Source organism: Vipera ursinii, assembly GCF_947247035.1.
Source record: "Vipera ursinii genome assembly, chromosome: 1".
Classification (NCBI taxonomy): domain Eukaryota; kingdom Metazoa; phylum Chordata; class Lepidosauria; order Squamata; family Viperidae; genus Vipera; species Vipera ursinii.
In genome coordinates, this window is record NC_139512.1 from 115,805,106 (window position 1) to 115,819,187 (window position 14,082).

The following is a 14,082-nucleotide window of genomic DNA, read 5'->3' on the forward strand; positions in this document are numbered from 1 at the left end:
ACAACTTATGATTTTATGACCTTTTTTTTTGCTATGGTTAAGATATAAGCATTCACTTGACTGTGACTCGTGTCTCCTGATTTTGTTCATTGATTTTGCTTGTAGGAAACTGGCTGGGAAGGTCGCAAATGGCAATCATATGACTGCATGACACCGCAACTGTTGTAAGCGCAAGCTGGTTGCCAAGCACCTGACCGTGATCACATGACCACAGTGATACTGTGACAGTAAGTACAAGTGGTAATTGTAAGTTATTTTTATTCAGTGTCGTAACTTTGAACAGTCTCTAAACAAATGGTCATTAAGCAAGGACTACCTGGATACAAAAGTCTTCCTGAAATCAACTACGGTAGCGGCATTTAATTTCAAATCCTAACTGGCTAGCAGAACCAGCAAGTCCAAGTTTTATTTTAGAATACCTTAATGATTTATTTATACTTTATTTAAATAAATGAATTATAAATATATTAACCAGAAAGGCAATGGAATGGCTACATAAGAAACAGGTTATAAAATGGGTTAAAAAAAGTGAAAGCTACAATATTATAACTGAAGGTGTTAGAAAGGCTCTGAGATCTGAGTAAGTCTTATACAGGTAATCCCCGAGTTACAAGCGTTCACTTAATGCTCGTTCAAAGTTATGTGATGAGCCCCCTAGTGTTTACGAGGAAGCCCAACGTTATGAATATTGCAGCACCCTTACGAGCGACTGCAGTGGCTCTGCAACATTCACCTCCCTTCCCATCCCGTCCCGTCTCTCCCTGGGCACCAGGCCTTCAATACTGTCCCTGCGAAGATCGAAATCCTTCACTTTCCTGGCTGCTCCAGCCTTTGGCGCGTTCTCAGAGAATGGAGGCCTAAAGTAACACAAGATCACGCGAGATCAATGGGGCAGGTTCTCACGTGATGTCATGGTACTTTAGGCCTCTGTTCTCTGCAACAGAGCACAGAACCAAAGCTGGGGGACACTTCCACGTGCCTCTGGAGGCTGGATCGGGGCTCCGGAGGCTTTTTCCAGGCCGCTGCCACCCGAATTTGAGCCCGGGGAACACTTCTGCGCCCCGATTTCGATTCTGGAGGCCATTTTCAGGACACTACTGCCCAGATATGAGGCCGGGGGATGCTTGCACAGCCCCCCTCCCCCCGCTGTCCAATCAGGCCTGGACAAACCCTGAAATAGAGGAAAATGTTGCTCAAGAGACATATAATAGTAAAATAATGTATATACTACTCAGTGAATAATTTTGCTTTTAAAGTCTTGGAGTATATTCTGTTGCATGTTATTAACCAAAATTATCTTTCTACTAACAATCTTTTTTGACATAATAGAACATGTTTGACTTTATATTTATTTATGATAAGTTTTACACAGACTCATTGGGAAGACTATTGTTTTATTTCCCAGTAATAAATAAAACCCCATACCAAATTCTAGCTGGTCTGGATTTGGTTCTGATTTGCAAATGAGTTGCTGGGACCCAGTCTTTGATCTGGAACTCCGGGAATTCTCTGCATCGCATTGCTGAATGGTAGTAGTAGCCCTGTTGCTACGCCAACTCCGGCTGGGTTTAGTTGTAGTGACTGAGGCACCAACTTCTTTCTCCTCTGCCCCTTCTTCTTTGGGATCTGTGATATAAACAAATACAAAGCACACTTGGATCAAGAAAGGAAATTTCTGAGTTTTCAATATCAAAGAGCTGACACAGATCAAAGAAGTATTGCTCTCTCTTAGAAAGGCAAAGCCATTCATTTATTTCTGAAGAACAAGCAGGTTTTAGGAGGCTCCCAACAGGGCAAGAAGGAAAATTCTATCTAAGAAGGCCTCATTCCTTTCTCTTCAGGGCCTTCTCCCACAGTAGTTTCAGATCCTATTAGCCTATGTTATCCAGATCATAATTAACAAAAGAAGAGAGGCTTCACTGTTAAATATTCTGAGAAAAGTAACTCAGAATAATTGTCACAAATAGGCGGAATACTATAATTAACTATACCTAATCAAAAAGACAGGAGTTATTAATTTGAAAATAAAATGAACAGTTGTTTTATAACACCTTCTTTCTGTTACCTAAATATAACCAAGACTGGACATAACATTCTAATACAACTTTGTCAATTGTACCAAATTGCCTGTACCTATGAATCTGACCTAATAAAAAAGTTCAAGCTCATAATTACTTCTAAATTTTTACCCTAATGAAGACATGTACCACAACAGTATCACGAAAAACAAATCATAAAAAATTTATTCTGAATACTATTGCAGCATGGTTTAGCTACTGCGGACAATCAAGAAAACCTCTACAAAAAGCTTCTGGTTTGTTATTTAAAAAAGCGTGGTGGCTTTGTAGTGCAGACGCTTGCCTCCCACTTGAAGGTTGAGAGTTGAATAATAGGTAACGGCAGATGTTTCTCTCCTAGGGTGCAAAGAACTCAGCATGGCATCAGGAAGAGCATCCGGCTAATAAACACTCAGCTCCATCCAATCGCCCCAACTCTACCCCGAATTAAGGGATAACAGGGTCATAAAATGGGAGTTTTGTTTTTAGATAAAACATGTTTAATTTCTATATTGGTTTCCTGAATGTTTGCTTTCCAGAGAAATAAGACTTTCAATTTGCAGAACACCCATTGCTTACTAGTATTTACAAATAAGTATTTACAAGTGCGCAGATGATACCACTCTAATGGCAGAAAGTGAAGAGGAACTAAAGAGCCTCTTGTTGCGAGTGAAGAAGGAGAGTGCAAACCTAGGTTGAAACTAAACATTAAGAAAACTAAGATCATGGCAACCGGCCCTCTCAATTCCTGGCAAATAGATGGGGAAGAAATGGAGGTAGTGACAGATTTTATTTTCCTGGGCTCCAAGATCACTGCAGATGGGGACTGTAGCCAAGAAATTAAAAGACGCTTGCTCCTTGGGAGGAAAGCCATGGCAAATCTAGACAGCACACTAAAAAGCAGAGACATCACCCTGTCAACAAAAGTGCGTACAGTCAAGGCTATGGTCTTCCCAGTTGCAATGTATGGCAGTGAAAGCTGGACCATAAGAAAGGCTGAGCGCCAAAGAATTGAAGCCTTTGAACTATGGTGCTGGAGAAGACTCCTGCGAGTCCCTTGGACTGCAAGGCGATCAAACCGGTCAGTCCTAGAGGAGATCAACCCTGACTGCTCTTTAGAAGGCCAGATCCTGAAGCTAAAACTCAAATACTTTGGCCACCTAATGAGAAGGAAGGACTCACTGGAGAAGAGCCTAATGCTGGGAAAGATTGAGGGCAAGAGAAGAAGGGGACAGAGAATGAGGTGGCTGGATGGAGTCACTGAAGCAGTAGGCGTGAGCTTAAATCACAGGTCTGCAACCCGCGGCTCCAGAGCCGCATGCGGCTCTTTCAGCCATCTCCTGCGGCTCCCAGTCCTCTGCCATGTGCAGTCCAAAAAAAAAAAGTGGGACTAAAAAAGTTCAACCAATCAATTCAAATATGCAGGGTAGGTGCATATTTCGCCTTGGCTCCACTCTTCAAACCCTGTTCTGCGCATGCGCACATGTACGTGCATGCGCACACATTTCTTTGCGGCTCCCAGTTTTTTCTTTTGTGAGGGAACCGGTTCCGAGTGGCTCTTTCACTGTTTCAGGTTGCTGACCCCTGGCTTAAATGGACTCCAGAAGATGGTAGAGGACAGGAAGGCCTGGAGGAACGTTGTCCATGGGGTCGCGATGGGTCGAACACGACTTCGCAACTAACAAAAACAACAACATTTACAAGTGCCCCTTCGTGGATTACTGCCTTGTCTCCAGTGAGTCTCCACGTGCCCCTAATGCTGGGAAAGATCGAGGGCAATAGAAGAAGGGGACGACAAAGAATGGGGTGGCTGGAGTCACTGAAGCAGTAGGCGTGAGCTTAAATGGACTCCAGAAGATGGTAGAGGACAGGAAGGCCTGGAGGAACGTTGTCCATGGGGTCGCGATGGGTCGAACACGACTTCGCAACTAACAAAAACAACAACATTTACAAGTGCCCCTTCGTGGATTACTGCCTTGTCTCCAGTGAGTCTCCACGTGCCCCTAATGCTGGGAAAGATCGAGGGCAATAGAAGAAGGGGACGACAAAGAATGGGGTGGCTGGAGTCACTGAAGCAGTAGGCGTGAGCTTAAATGGACTCCAGAAGATGGTAGAGGACAGGAAGGTCTGGAGGAACGTTGTCCATGGGGTCGCGATGGGTTGGACACGACTTCGCAACTAACAACAACAAATTTACAAGTAGTCTTCAACTTATGACTACAAATAGGGACTGGAAAATTCACTATTAAGCAGGGCAGCAATTAAGTGACTGCACCTGATTTTATGACCTTTTTTTTGCTATGGTTAAGATATAAGAATTCACTTGACTGTGACTCGTGTCTCCTGATTTTGTTCATTGATTTTGCTTGTTGGAAACTGGCTGGGAAGGTCGCAAATGGCAATCATATGACTGCAGGACACTGCAACTGTTGTAAGCGCAAGCTGGTTGCCAAGCACCTGATCGCGATCACATGACCACAGTGATACTGTGACAGTAAGTATGAGTGGTAATTGTAAGTTACTTTTATTCAGTGTTGTAACTTTGAACACTCTCTAAACAAATGGTCATTAAGCAAGGACTACCTGGATAGAAAGCTAAAGTCTTCTAAAATTAACTACTGTAGCAGCATTTAATTTCAAATCCTAACTGGCTAGCAGAACCAGCAAGTCCAAGAACATGCTGATCAATCCTTCCACCCCACATCCACAAAGGAATGCAGCATATAACATCTTGAAGGCAACAGAACTTATAAGTTTTATTTTAGAATACCTTAATGATTTATACTTTACTTAAATAAATGAATTATGAATATATTAACCAGAAAGGCAATGGAATGGCTACATAAGAAACAGGTAAAAAAAATAGGTTAAAAAAAGTGAAAGCTACAATATTATAACTGAAGGTGTTAGAAAGGCTCTGAGATCTGAGTAAGTCTTATACAGGTAATCCCCGAGTTACAAGCGTTCACTTAATGCTCGTTCAAAGTTATGTGATGAGCCCCCTAGTGTTTACGAGGAAGCCCAACGTTATGAATATTGCAGCACCCTTACAGCGACTGCAGTGGCTCTGCAACATTCACCTCCCTTCCCATCCCGTCCCGTCTCTCCCTGGGCACCAGGCCTTCAATACTGTCTCTGCGAAGATCGAAATCCTTCACTTTCCTGGCTGCTCCAGCCTTTGGCGCGTTCTCAGAGAATGGAGGCCTAAAGTAACACAAGATCACGCGAGATCAATGGGGCAGGTTCTCACGTGATGTCATGGTACTTTAGGCCTCTGTTCTCTGCAACAGAGCACAGAACCAAAGCTGGGGGACACTTCCACGTGCCTCTGGAGGCTGGATCGGGGCTCCGGAGGCTTTTTCCAGGCCGCTGCCACCCGAATTTGAGCCCGGGGAACACTTCTGCGCCCCGATTTCGATTCTGGAGGCCATTTTCAGGACACTACTGCCCAGATATGAGGCCGGGGGATGCTTGCACAGCCCCCCTCCCCCCGCTGTCCAATCAGGCCTGGACAAACCCTGAAATAGAGGAAAATGTTGCTCAAGAGACATTTAATAGTAAAATAATGTATATACTACTCAGTGAATAATTTTGCTTTTAAAGTCTTGGAGTATATTCTGTTGCATGTTATTAACCAAAATTATCTTTCTACTAACAATCTTTTTTGACATAATAGAACATGTTTGACTTTATATTTATTTATGATAAGTTTTACACAGACTCATTGGGAAGACTATTGTTTTATTTCCCAGTAATAAATAAAACCCCATACCAAATTCTAGCTGGTCTGGATTTGGTTCTGATTTGCAAATGAGTTGCTGGGACCCAGTCTTTGATCTGGAACTCCGGGAATTCTCTGCATCGCATTGCTGAACGGTAGTAGTAGCCCTGTTGCTACGCCAACTCCGGCTGGGTTTAGTTGTAGTGACTGAGGCACCAACGTCTTTCTCCTCTGCCCCTTCTTCTTTGGGATCTGTGATATAAACAAATACAAAGCACACTTGGATCAAGAAAGGAAATTTCTGAGTTTTTAATATCAAAGAGCTGACACAGATCAAAGAAGTATTTCTCTCTCTTAGAAAGGCAGATGAGTGGCTAAATGAGTGGCTGAAAAGTGAGGACTGCCCGTATTGTCGATATAATTTTATGGCAACCATTGTTTAGACTGCTGTTAAGACAACGAGTTTGGCCAGTGGAGTTGGAAAACCAGTCCTGTAGATACCCAAGTGCCAAGCTAAGAAGAGCTTTATGTATCTTTTTTTTGGGGGGGGCGGTGTTCAAATCAGTTCTTTTTAAATCTCTGAGATCTACCTGGACAAGTCCCTACAGTTTATTTGAGAAGGTTTTCCAGCAGTAGTTTGCCATTGCCTTTCTAGGAGTGAGAGAGAGGGACTAGCCCAAGGTCACCCAGCTGCCTAAGGCAGGATTAGAACTTACAACCTCCTGATTTCTGGCCTCATGCCTTAATCACTACACCAAGCTGTCTATAGGTCCACATCAGCACCTTAAATTGCACCTCACTGGTACAATTAACACTGGTTAAAAGTGAGGGACTTGCAAAATTGGTGTTATATTCTCTCAGTTTTGGTAAGGACAGAGTCTTTCACAGGGGTCCCCAACCCCTGGTCGCCAGTCAGGAACCGGCCCCCGCAGCTGGAGGCATGCAGTGGTGAGTCTGCGTGGGTCTGGGCAGGAGAGCAGCAGGGCAGAAGCCGGCTTGCTCAGTTCTCCAGCGGCTGCGCTTGCAACTGGCTTGAAACTTCTAAGCTCAGCATCCTTCCTCCTCCTGCTTCTTGTGCTCTCTCTTCTTCTGCCTCCTCCTCCTTTCCCTCCTGCTACATTCTTCCTCCTTCTCTTCTTTCTCACTTTCCTCCTCTGCCCCTTCCGGCACCCCAGCTGGGCTTGTGCTCCCTTCGGGCCAAGTTTCCAAAGGCAAGTGTGCGCCAGCCCAGCTTGGACCCGTGGGCTTCCCCAAAACCTCACTGGAGGGGGATTTGCATCCTGAGGGTCCTTTCTCAGGATGCAAATAGGGGCAAGGAGAAGCTACCTTTCACTTTCAGCACTGCGTCTTTCTTCAAGGGAATTTCTCTCTCTCGTTTCCACTTTTTCTAAGACCGCTGAGGTTTTTTTTTTGCCTTGTTTTGATGGTGCTCCAGGTGCCTCATGTTTTGGCAATTTCCTGCCTGCTTTTCATGGTTTAATTTGGGGTGTGTGTGTTTTCACATGTTGTTCTTCGTGCAGCTCTCACGTTTGCAAGCTAAGCATGCTCCTACCCAGCTTGCAATGGGGGAGGGGGGGAAGCTACATTTCTCCTTAAGCACTGTGTCTCCAAGAGAATCTCTCTCTCTCTCATCTGCATCTTTTCCAAGGCTGTTGAGCTTGCACAGTGCCCTCCCTCTCTTTTTGAATGGTTTTCTCAGCACTTCCTCAACATGCTGGGTCTTTGGTTTCTTTTGCTGGAAGGCTGAGTTTAGGATTGCCTCCTTGCCTCTAGTCTATCGCATTCTGGTCCAGTTGCAGGTTTCAAAGAGCAACTACATTAAAGCAATTGCAATGTCATCAGGAAGTCATTGTAACTGTGTCCTTTAGCACTAGGTGAGAGTGCAACTGGTGCACCATACAAAGCCAGGTAGTTTTCTCTAGCCACTGCCTATACAGCAGTGGCCAAAATTGTGGAAACCTTTTGGGAAAAATGTACAGTAGAAATGCCACCTCTGGTTAAGTTTCCACCAATTTTTCTTCTAATTTCTTTATAACTGTAGCCTTGTTCACTTAATAATACCATTTTACATCGCTTTTTGGGCGACCAGTCAATTCTTTGCACCATTACTTTAATTTTATTACGTTTTACAAGCTCACTAAATGAAAGAACACAAAAAACCCCCAACCAACTTGATAGTGATCACATAACACTGACAAATGTCTTCCTCTCAGCTTCAATACCTGACATCAGTAACTAAATCCTACTGTGATCTGATTGGCTCATTACCAAAACAAGAGGACACCTGATAGGCTCTCTAAACACTCAAGCTCATTGGCTACAATCAGATGAAGGAAAGCTACCTGATATCAACCTAAGCAAGTTGTGCTTCCTTTTTCTGGTTATTTGGCTATAACCTTTCATAGAATATAGATAATTGAACAAACTTTGTTGCATTACATTCTTGATTAAGTTATCTTTCCACTGATATATAGTTTTATAGTACTACTCCAAAAACAAGTGGTGTTACTAGCCATCAAGCTTCAAATGTACACTTTTCCCAAAAGGTTTCCACAATTTTGGCCACTACTGTATCTGCTATTTGAGAAGACATGAATTCAGAAAGAACACCAAATAGCAAATTAGTCTTTCGAGGCTAATGTCTGTCCATATATAGACAACATTAGCATCAACAGAGAATCCAGAGCAGAGAATGCAAAAACGGGAATTCTGTTCTACTAGGATTCAGCTTTAATCTGTTTTTCCTATCCAAATTTTACTGCCTCTTAGCACTAGACAAGGTGTCAATAGCATTTCAACCTGTAGAAATGGTTCTTAAATGGGATTTGTAAGTAAATATTTTAAAAAATTATCCATTTTAATTTCTAATAAAGTTAATAAACTACTTAAGCAAAATTTTGGGGGGTCCTCTATCTTTAAAAATGTAAAGGTGTCCCAAAACCAAACTGTTTGAGAACCACCGCCTCATAGTAATGGTGCTGATGTCATCAGCATACCCTGAACCATGACCTATCCCAGTAGACTTTGTGTAGATATTATCTATTGTACACCATAAATCAGGGACACCAAACCAATCTCTCACTGTCTCTCCAATTAAAATTACCTATAACAAATGAAGCAGAACCACTACAAAACTGTCTCCAATCACAAAATTCCATAGGTACTTCACTTAAACACTAAAAACTAAAATCTTTGACAATATCAAGTCACCTGGAGATCCAAAAGGATGAAGGATGCACTAATCTCATCTAAATTCCGACATCAAGGATGTGTTTCTTTTCCATGTCCAGGCCTAAAATTAAGACTGAAAGGGGTCTAGATAATCTACTTCAGATTATTAGAGGATTCAGATTCACTGGATTATTTCAATCCTCTCTCAAAAGGGAAGGTTGGAGACAGAATGGTTGTTTTCTAAACCCATAGTTCCAAGGACAGTTTCTTAAGGGGGGGATACCATATCCTTCCTTAACACTGACAGAAACTGTCCTTCTCAGAAGCAGCATTGACAATTTTATGGATTCAGGTTGTTCCATGCCTTGCAACAGCCAGGATGGGGAAGGGGCAAGAAGTAGTTAGAAATGAAAAGCTAGACTTCCTGGGATGTCATAGACCAAAGAGTCCCAAAACTTCATAACATGGTGCTATAGTCACTGTTAAAGAATTCCAATTCAATTTATCAGCGAAGTGATACGCAAATTAATCACAGCAGCCAGATGTGAGATGTTCATCTTGTCTCTTCCCAGAAAGGAATTACTTTAATTAAGGCTTCTGAATGGCAGACCATTGATGAAATAAGAGAGAAATAAGCATGTTTTGCCTTCCTTCCTGAAACAGTGTAGGCTTGAACATGGGCACATACCCAGGCTCAGTCAGATTAGCATCTTGTTTTCCTCCACTGGCATTTCCTTCAGATGTCATTTTACTTCCCAAAGAGCTGCAGAAAACTTAGCCGCCAGTTGAAATTGATTGCCAGAGAGATGGTGGCAACCAAGCTCAGAGCAACACGTCTAAGCTTGGAGCAATTCCTATTGTCAGTTATGTATCAAGCAGTGGATAGATCTGCTTTCCAGAGTGTCAGGAAACTCCCCAGCATCTGCTAGAAACCAATCAGTTGCCCAAGACAGACCATTCAAATAGATTCCACTGTCCAGAAAGGCGAGGAGTAGTGTTGAATTGTAATGAGATGAAGGAATTATTTGACCATGGGAATGGATGATGAAAATCTCCTTCTCCAGATCATCTCAAGCTCAGAGACGGATTCAGTCAGAAGCATAGCAAATTAGTACATTAGCAGGATCACAACCTTAAAGGTAAAGTAAAGGTTCCCCCGCACATGCGTGCTAGTCGTTTACAAGTCTAGGGGCCGGTGCTCATCTCCGTTTCATAGCCGAAGAGCCAGCGCTTGTCCGAGGACGTCTCAGTGGTCATGTGGCCGGCATGACTAGACGCCAAAGGCGCACGGAACGCTGTTACCTTCCCACCGTAGCGGTCCCTATTTTTCTACTTGCATTTTTACGTGCTTTCGAACTGCTAGGTGGGCAGAAGCTGGGACGAGTAACAGGCGCTCACTCTGCTACGCGGCACTCGGGATTCGACCCGCCAAACTGCCGACCTTCCGATAGACAAGCTCAGCGTCCTAACCCACCGCGTCCCTTTATCACAACCTTACACCCCAATATAAAAGCGCTCACATCCAATTATCTTATGTTCAGTGCTCCTGACCCTTGATGGTATATCTTAACAATCACCATCCATCCTTCTGCTAGATAATTTAAATCTTACCTTTCACTGTTGCTTTATCCAAGCACCTGAAATAGAAATTAAACAATCCGAATTAGCACAATGCCCAATACTAAGATGTAGATGCTTATAAAAGTTCCTAACTGTGTATTTTTCTAGTCATCTACCTTGCACACATAGAAGCCAGGCCTACACAAATCAAAGATGGTTACCTCTATCGTAATACAAAAAAAATTAAAATATGGTAATACGTATGTAAATCTGTTTTTTTCCTAATATTCTCCCCATCCACAATGGATGAACGGCTGCAAAAGTTGATGTTTAACCCAAGATGGCTAAACTGACTTGCTTTGACTAAAGAAAAAACACAATTACTTTTGTTTCTACTTGGAAACAGCTTTGTGCTTGAGGTGGAAAACAATGAAACTTTGAATTTGGGTTTTACCTATTAGATAGGTTTATTGTTATAGAAATGGCTAGTTTATACTATTACGCAAAAGTAAAAAGTTGAAATTTGGTGTTATTATTCTACTGCACCAAAGGGAGTTGGAAGTCAATGCCTTTTCCTACACTTTTCCCTTCCCTTTTCCTTCCTTCATCTTTCCTATTTCCTTTATAATTTATATAAAGGAAATAATTTATGTAAATTGATTAATAAATTAATAAAAATAATACTCTAATCCAAAGCTTAGATTATTTCTAATCTAATCTAAAATCTAAATTTAGGACTATTCACTCTGAGGTTTACCAGATACATGGAACTTATTTCAAATCAAGATGCATACAGCTATACTGAAAATTGGTTACAGCTATACAAACAGGCACCAACACTTTTCTAGAACTTACTACAGTAGTGGATAAAAGGTAAAACATTTATTTATTTAATTGAATTTGTATACCGCCCTTTCCCCGGAAGGACTCAGGGTGGTTTACAGGGAATTAAAATAAGAAATACAAAAGTTAATTCCCTCCCCACCCTACTATCCCTCCTCCTCTTCGTTACACGGAATGAAAAATACACGTCTATGGAAAAAAAAAGTAACACAGAAGGAGAAATCTAGTACAACTTTAGTTAGGGTGCAAGAATTGGGTGAAAGGTCTCCGCCCATCCATACCCTTCTAAACAAGCCAACCTGCAACAAACGTGGAAGGCAACTGCCTCTCTAGCGTATATAACCAGAGAAAAGTTCCTATCAAATCCTACTTTTTGATATTGGCGGCAAGTTTCTGCAGTGGAAACTGAAGAGACTGCGACCGGGCCACTCCAGCCAAAAACTTTTCTACCGTAACCTCCCGAAAGCACCGAACGGCTTCGATACTTACGAGCTGCGTGGCGTGCCTTTTCGACCAACGCTCCCAGAAGGCGCAGCGGCTGACGGAGGCGCTCCAGCTTCTTCAACCCCCGGTGCAGGCGGCAACTCCTCCGGCTCTTGGTTCTGCCGAGCGCCGGGACTGTTCCGGCGCCGCCGCGGATATTCGGCCTTTCTTCGGCGGGAAGCGGCCGCCGCCGCGGCTGCAGCTCGTCCGCGCTCCCGACCTCCCCGCAGCACCCGACTGCCGCCAGACTCCGCCCCCTGCTCGGTGGAGACTACGGGAGGGGGCAGGGGACGCCGGCGACCGCTAGGAGGCGGAGTCCGTTCCTCTTCTCTCTCTCGGTCTTCCTCCTGGGTCTCCGCCTGCTCGGGCGCCCCCGGCATTAGAGCAGCTAGCGGAGGAAGCCCCCGACAGCGGATCCCCGCCCCTCCCCCCCCGCTTCTGACAGCAGCACCCGCCGTCCACTCCGCCTCTCCACGAAGCTCCCGCCCCCTCGCGTGACTTTGTCCAACCAAGAGCAAGTTCGGAGTTCAAACGGGAGGCGAGGTCTCTCCGTATCGCCCAATCGGGAGACAAACGCGAAGACACACCCCCTCACCCACTTCTCTCCCAAGGTAGCCAATAACAGCAGCAAGCCGGGCTGGTTCTCTCCCGGCCAATCAGCGGGCGAGGTTCGCCGGGGACACGCGCGCCCGCGCGCGCAGCTGTGCTGTCGGAATCCTGGCCGTGGCGCGCGCTTCGCAGAACGGAGTCGTTTTAGCAGTTATCTCTCCCGCGCGCCAAATTAAATGCCCTCCGTGGCCCTGCAGAAAAGGCGTCTGTATAAACGTCCCACGCGCTTTATCTTCAACTCCAGAATAGTTATTGCCCTGCAGTGACCGCAAATAAAACTAGAAGTATCGCTCGTCCTACTGCCGTCGCCCCCCTCCCCCCCTTTTCTCCTCTTCCTCCTCACAACACGCCCCGCAGTCTGGCCGGTCTGCTATCCCCGAGCTTTTATTTTCCAAAGCGAAACGGATAGAGAGGAGGTACCTTCCGGAAACTTTTTTTCCTCGTTTTCACATCGACTGCAGTTTTCGGTGTCTCATACTTGCAGGGGATTTAAAAAAAAAACATTGTCGCTTCTCCTTTAAGAAAAAAAAGCACCGTCGTGTGGCGGGTGAAAGTCGGCGACAAAATGGCGTCCGATAGGGAGAGGCGGGACTTATGGAGTACGCACGCATTTCCGTTCTCGTCTTGCGCGCGTCAGCGCATGTCTAACAAAGCATTATGGGAGTTATAGTTTTTTTAAAAAAAAAAACTACGCCACTGGAAGCTTCAAGGTGCAGTTTTTTTTAAATTCCATTTATATCCCGCCCTTCTCCGAAGACTCAGGGCGGCTTACAAGCTTAGCAGTAGCCTTCATTCTATGTATATGCCTGCTTATTAGGGCTTTCACACACACCCCCAAGCGGTATTATTACAAAGTCAGCTTAATTGCCCCCAACAATCTGGGTCCTGTTTCTGTTGATAGCGTTAAAATAAAGCGTTTGACACTTTCTCACTATATTGCTTTGAAAATGCGTGATGAACCAAACGTCTATGTTGGTTCCATACAGTCTGCTTTTAAAGGTAAAGAAAATTCTTTACAATAGCTACATACAGTAAACAGGAATGGAAAGCAGGAGCAAATTCCTTTACTGTTTAATAACAGATACACTTTTTTAAAAATCCTCATTTAATAAGACTCCAGAATTTTCACCACTCTAGAAGTAACTCTGCACCTGTGTGATACCTCAAGCCTCTATTTCACCAGCTGAGCTGATTTATTTCTGATTCAGCTGCAGAGTATTTACAATTGCAGGAAAGATGATGATATTTGCAGTGTTAAAGCTTAACTATCTTACCAGTCGGTCATTATCCCATTTGTTAACACGTGTTTCAACTTGTCTCATCCCAGCCTCTTTTCTATCTCCACAGAAATTTTGCTGCCATTTGAAACAAATAGAGTTTTGTGGTTTTTCAACTCCTCCCTCATAGTAATTAATGGTTCATTTATGGACAAATATGCACAATATGAGCTAAAATATGGATACTTACTGAATGCTGGTTTTGCCCTCTCGGACATTTGGAAGAAAGAATTCATGCTCTTTTCAACAATCTAAAACTGGTGTTAAAAATTAGTGTTTGAACTGCTTAGAAAGGATTGGGGAGTAGAAATTATGGTGTTGTAGAAGTGCCAGCCATAGATTGTTCAAAATGTAATATAAT

General features: G+C 43.7%; 1 protein-coding gene across 9 annotated transcripts in view; it reads right to left on the reverse strand.

The window, feature by feature from the left end:
• The window catches only part of ZFP91 (ZFP91 zinc finger protein, atypical E3 ubiquitin ligase), a 36,150-nt gene extending 23,137 nt beyond the window's left edge, over positions 1-13,013 (reverse strand). For 7 of the 9 annotated variants that reach the window (XM_083350086.1, XM_083350085.1, XM_083350083.1 and 4 more), the window contains exons 1-4: positions 11,842-13,012; positions 10,561-10,586; positions 5,830-6,030; positions 1,426-1,626 (exon numbers count right to left, since the gene is read on the reverse strand). In XM_083350086.1, coding sequence (XP_083206212.1) covers positions 1,426-1,626; positions 5,830-6,030; positions 10,561-10,586; positions 11,842-12,215 — 802 coding nt within the window. In that variant the 5' untranslated portion in view covers positions 12,216-13,012. Of the gene's footprint in view, positions 1-1,425; positions 1,627-5,829; positions 6,031-10,560; positions 10,587-11,841 lie in introns of all 9 variants that reach the window. The other 2 variants (XM_083350087.1, XM_083350084.1) reach the window with 1 other exon arrangement.
• Between the last annotated feature and the right edge of the window lie 1,069 nt (positions 13,014-14,082).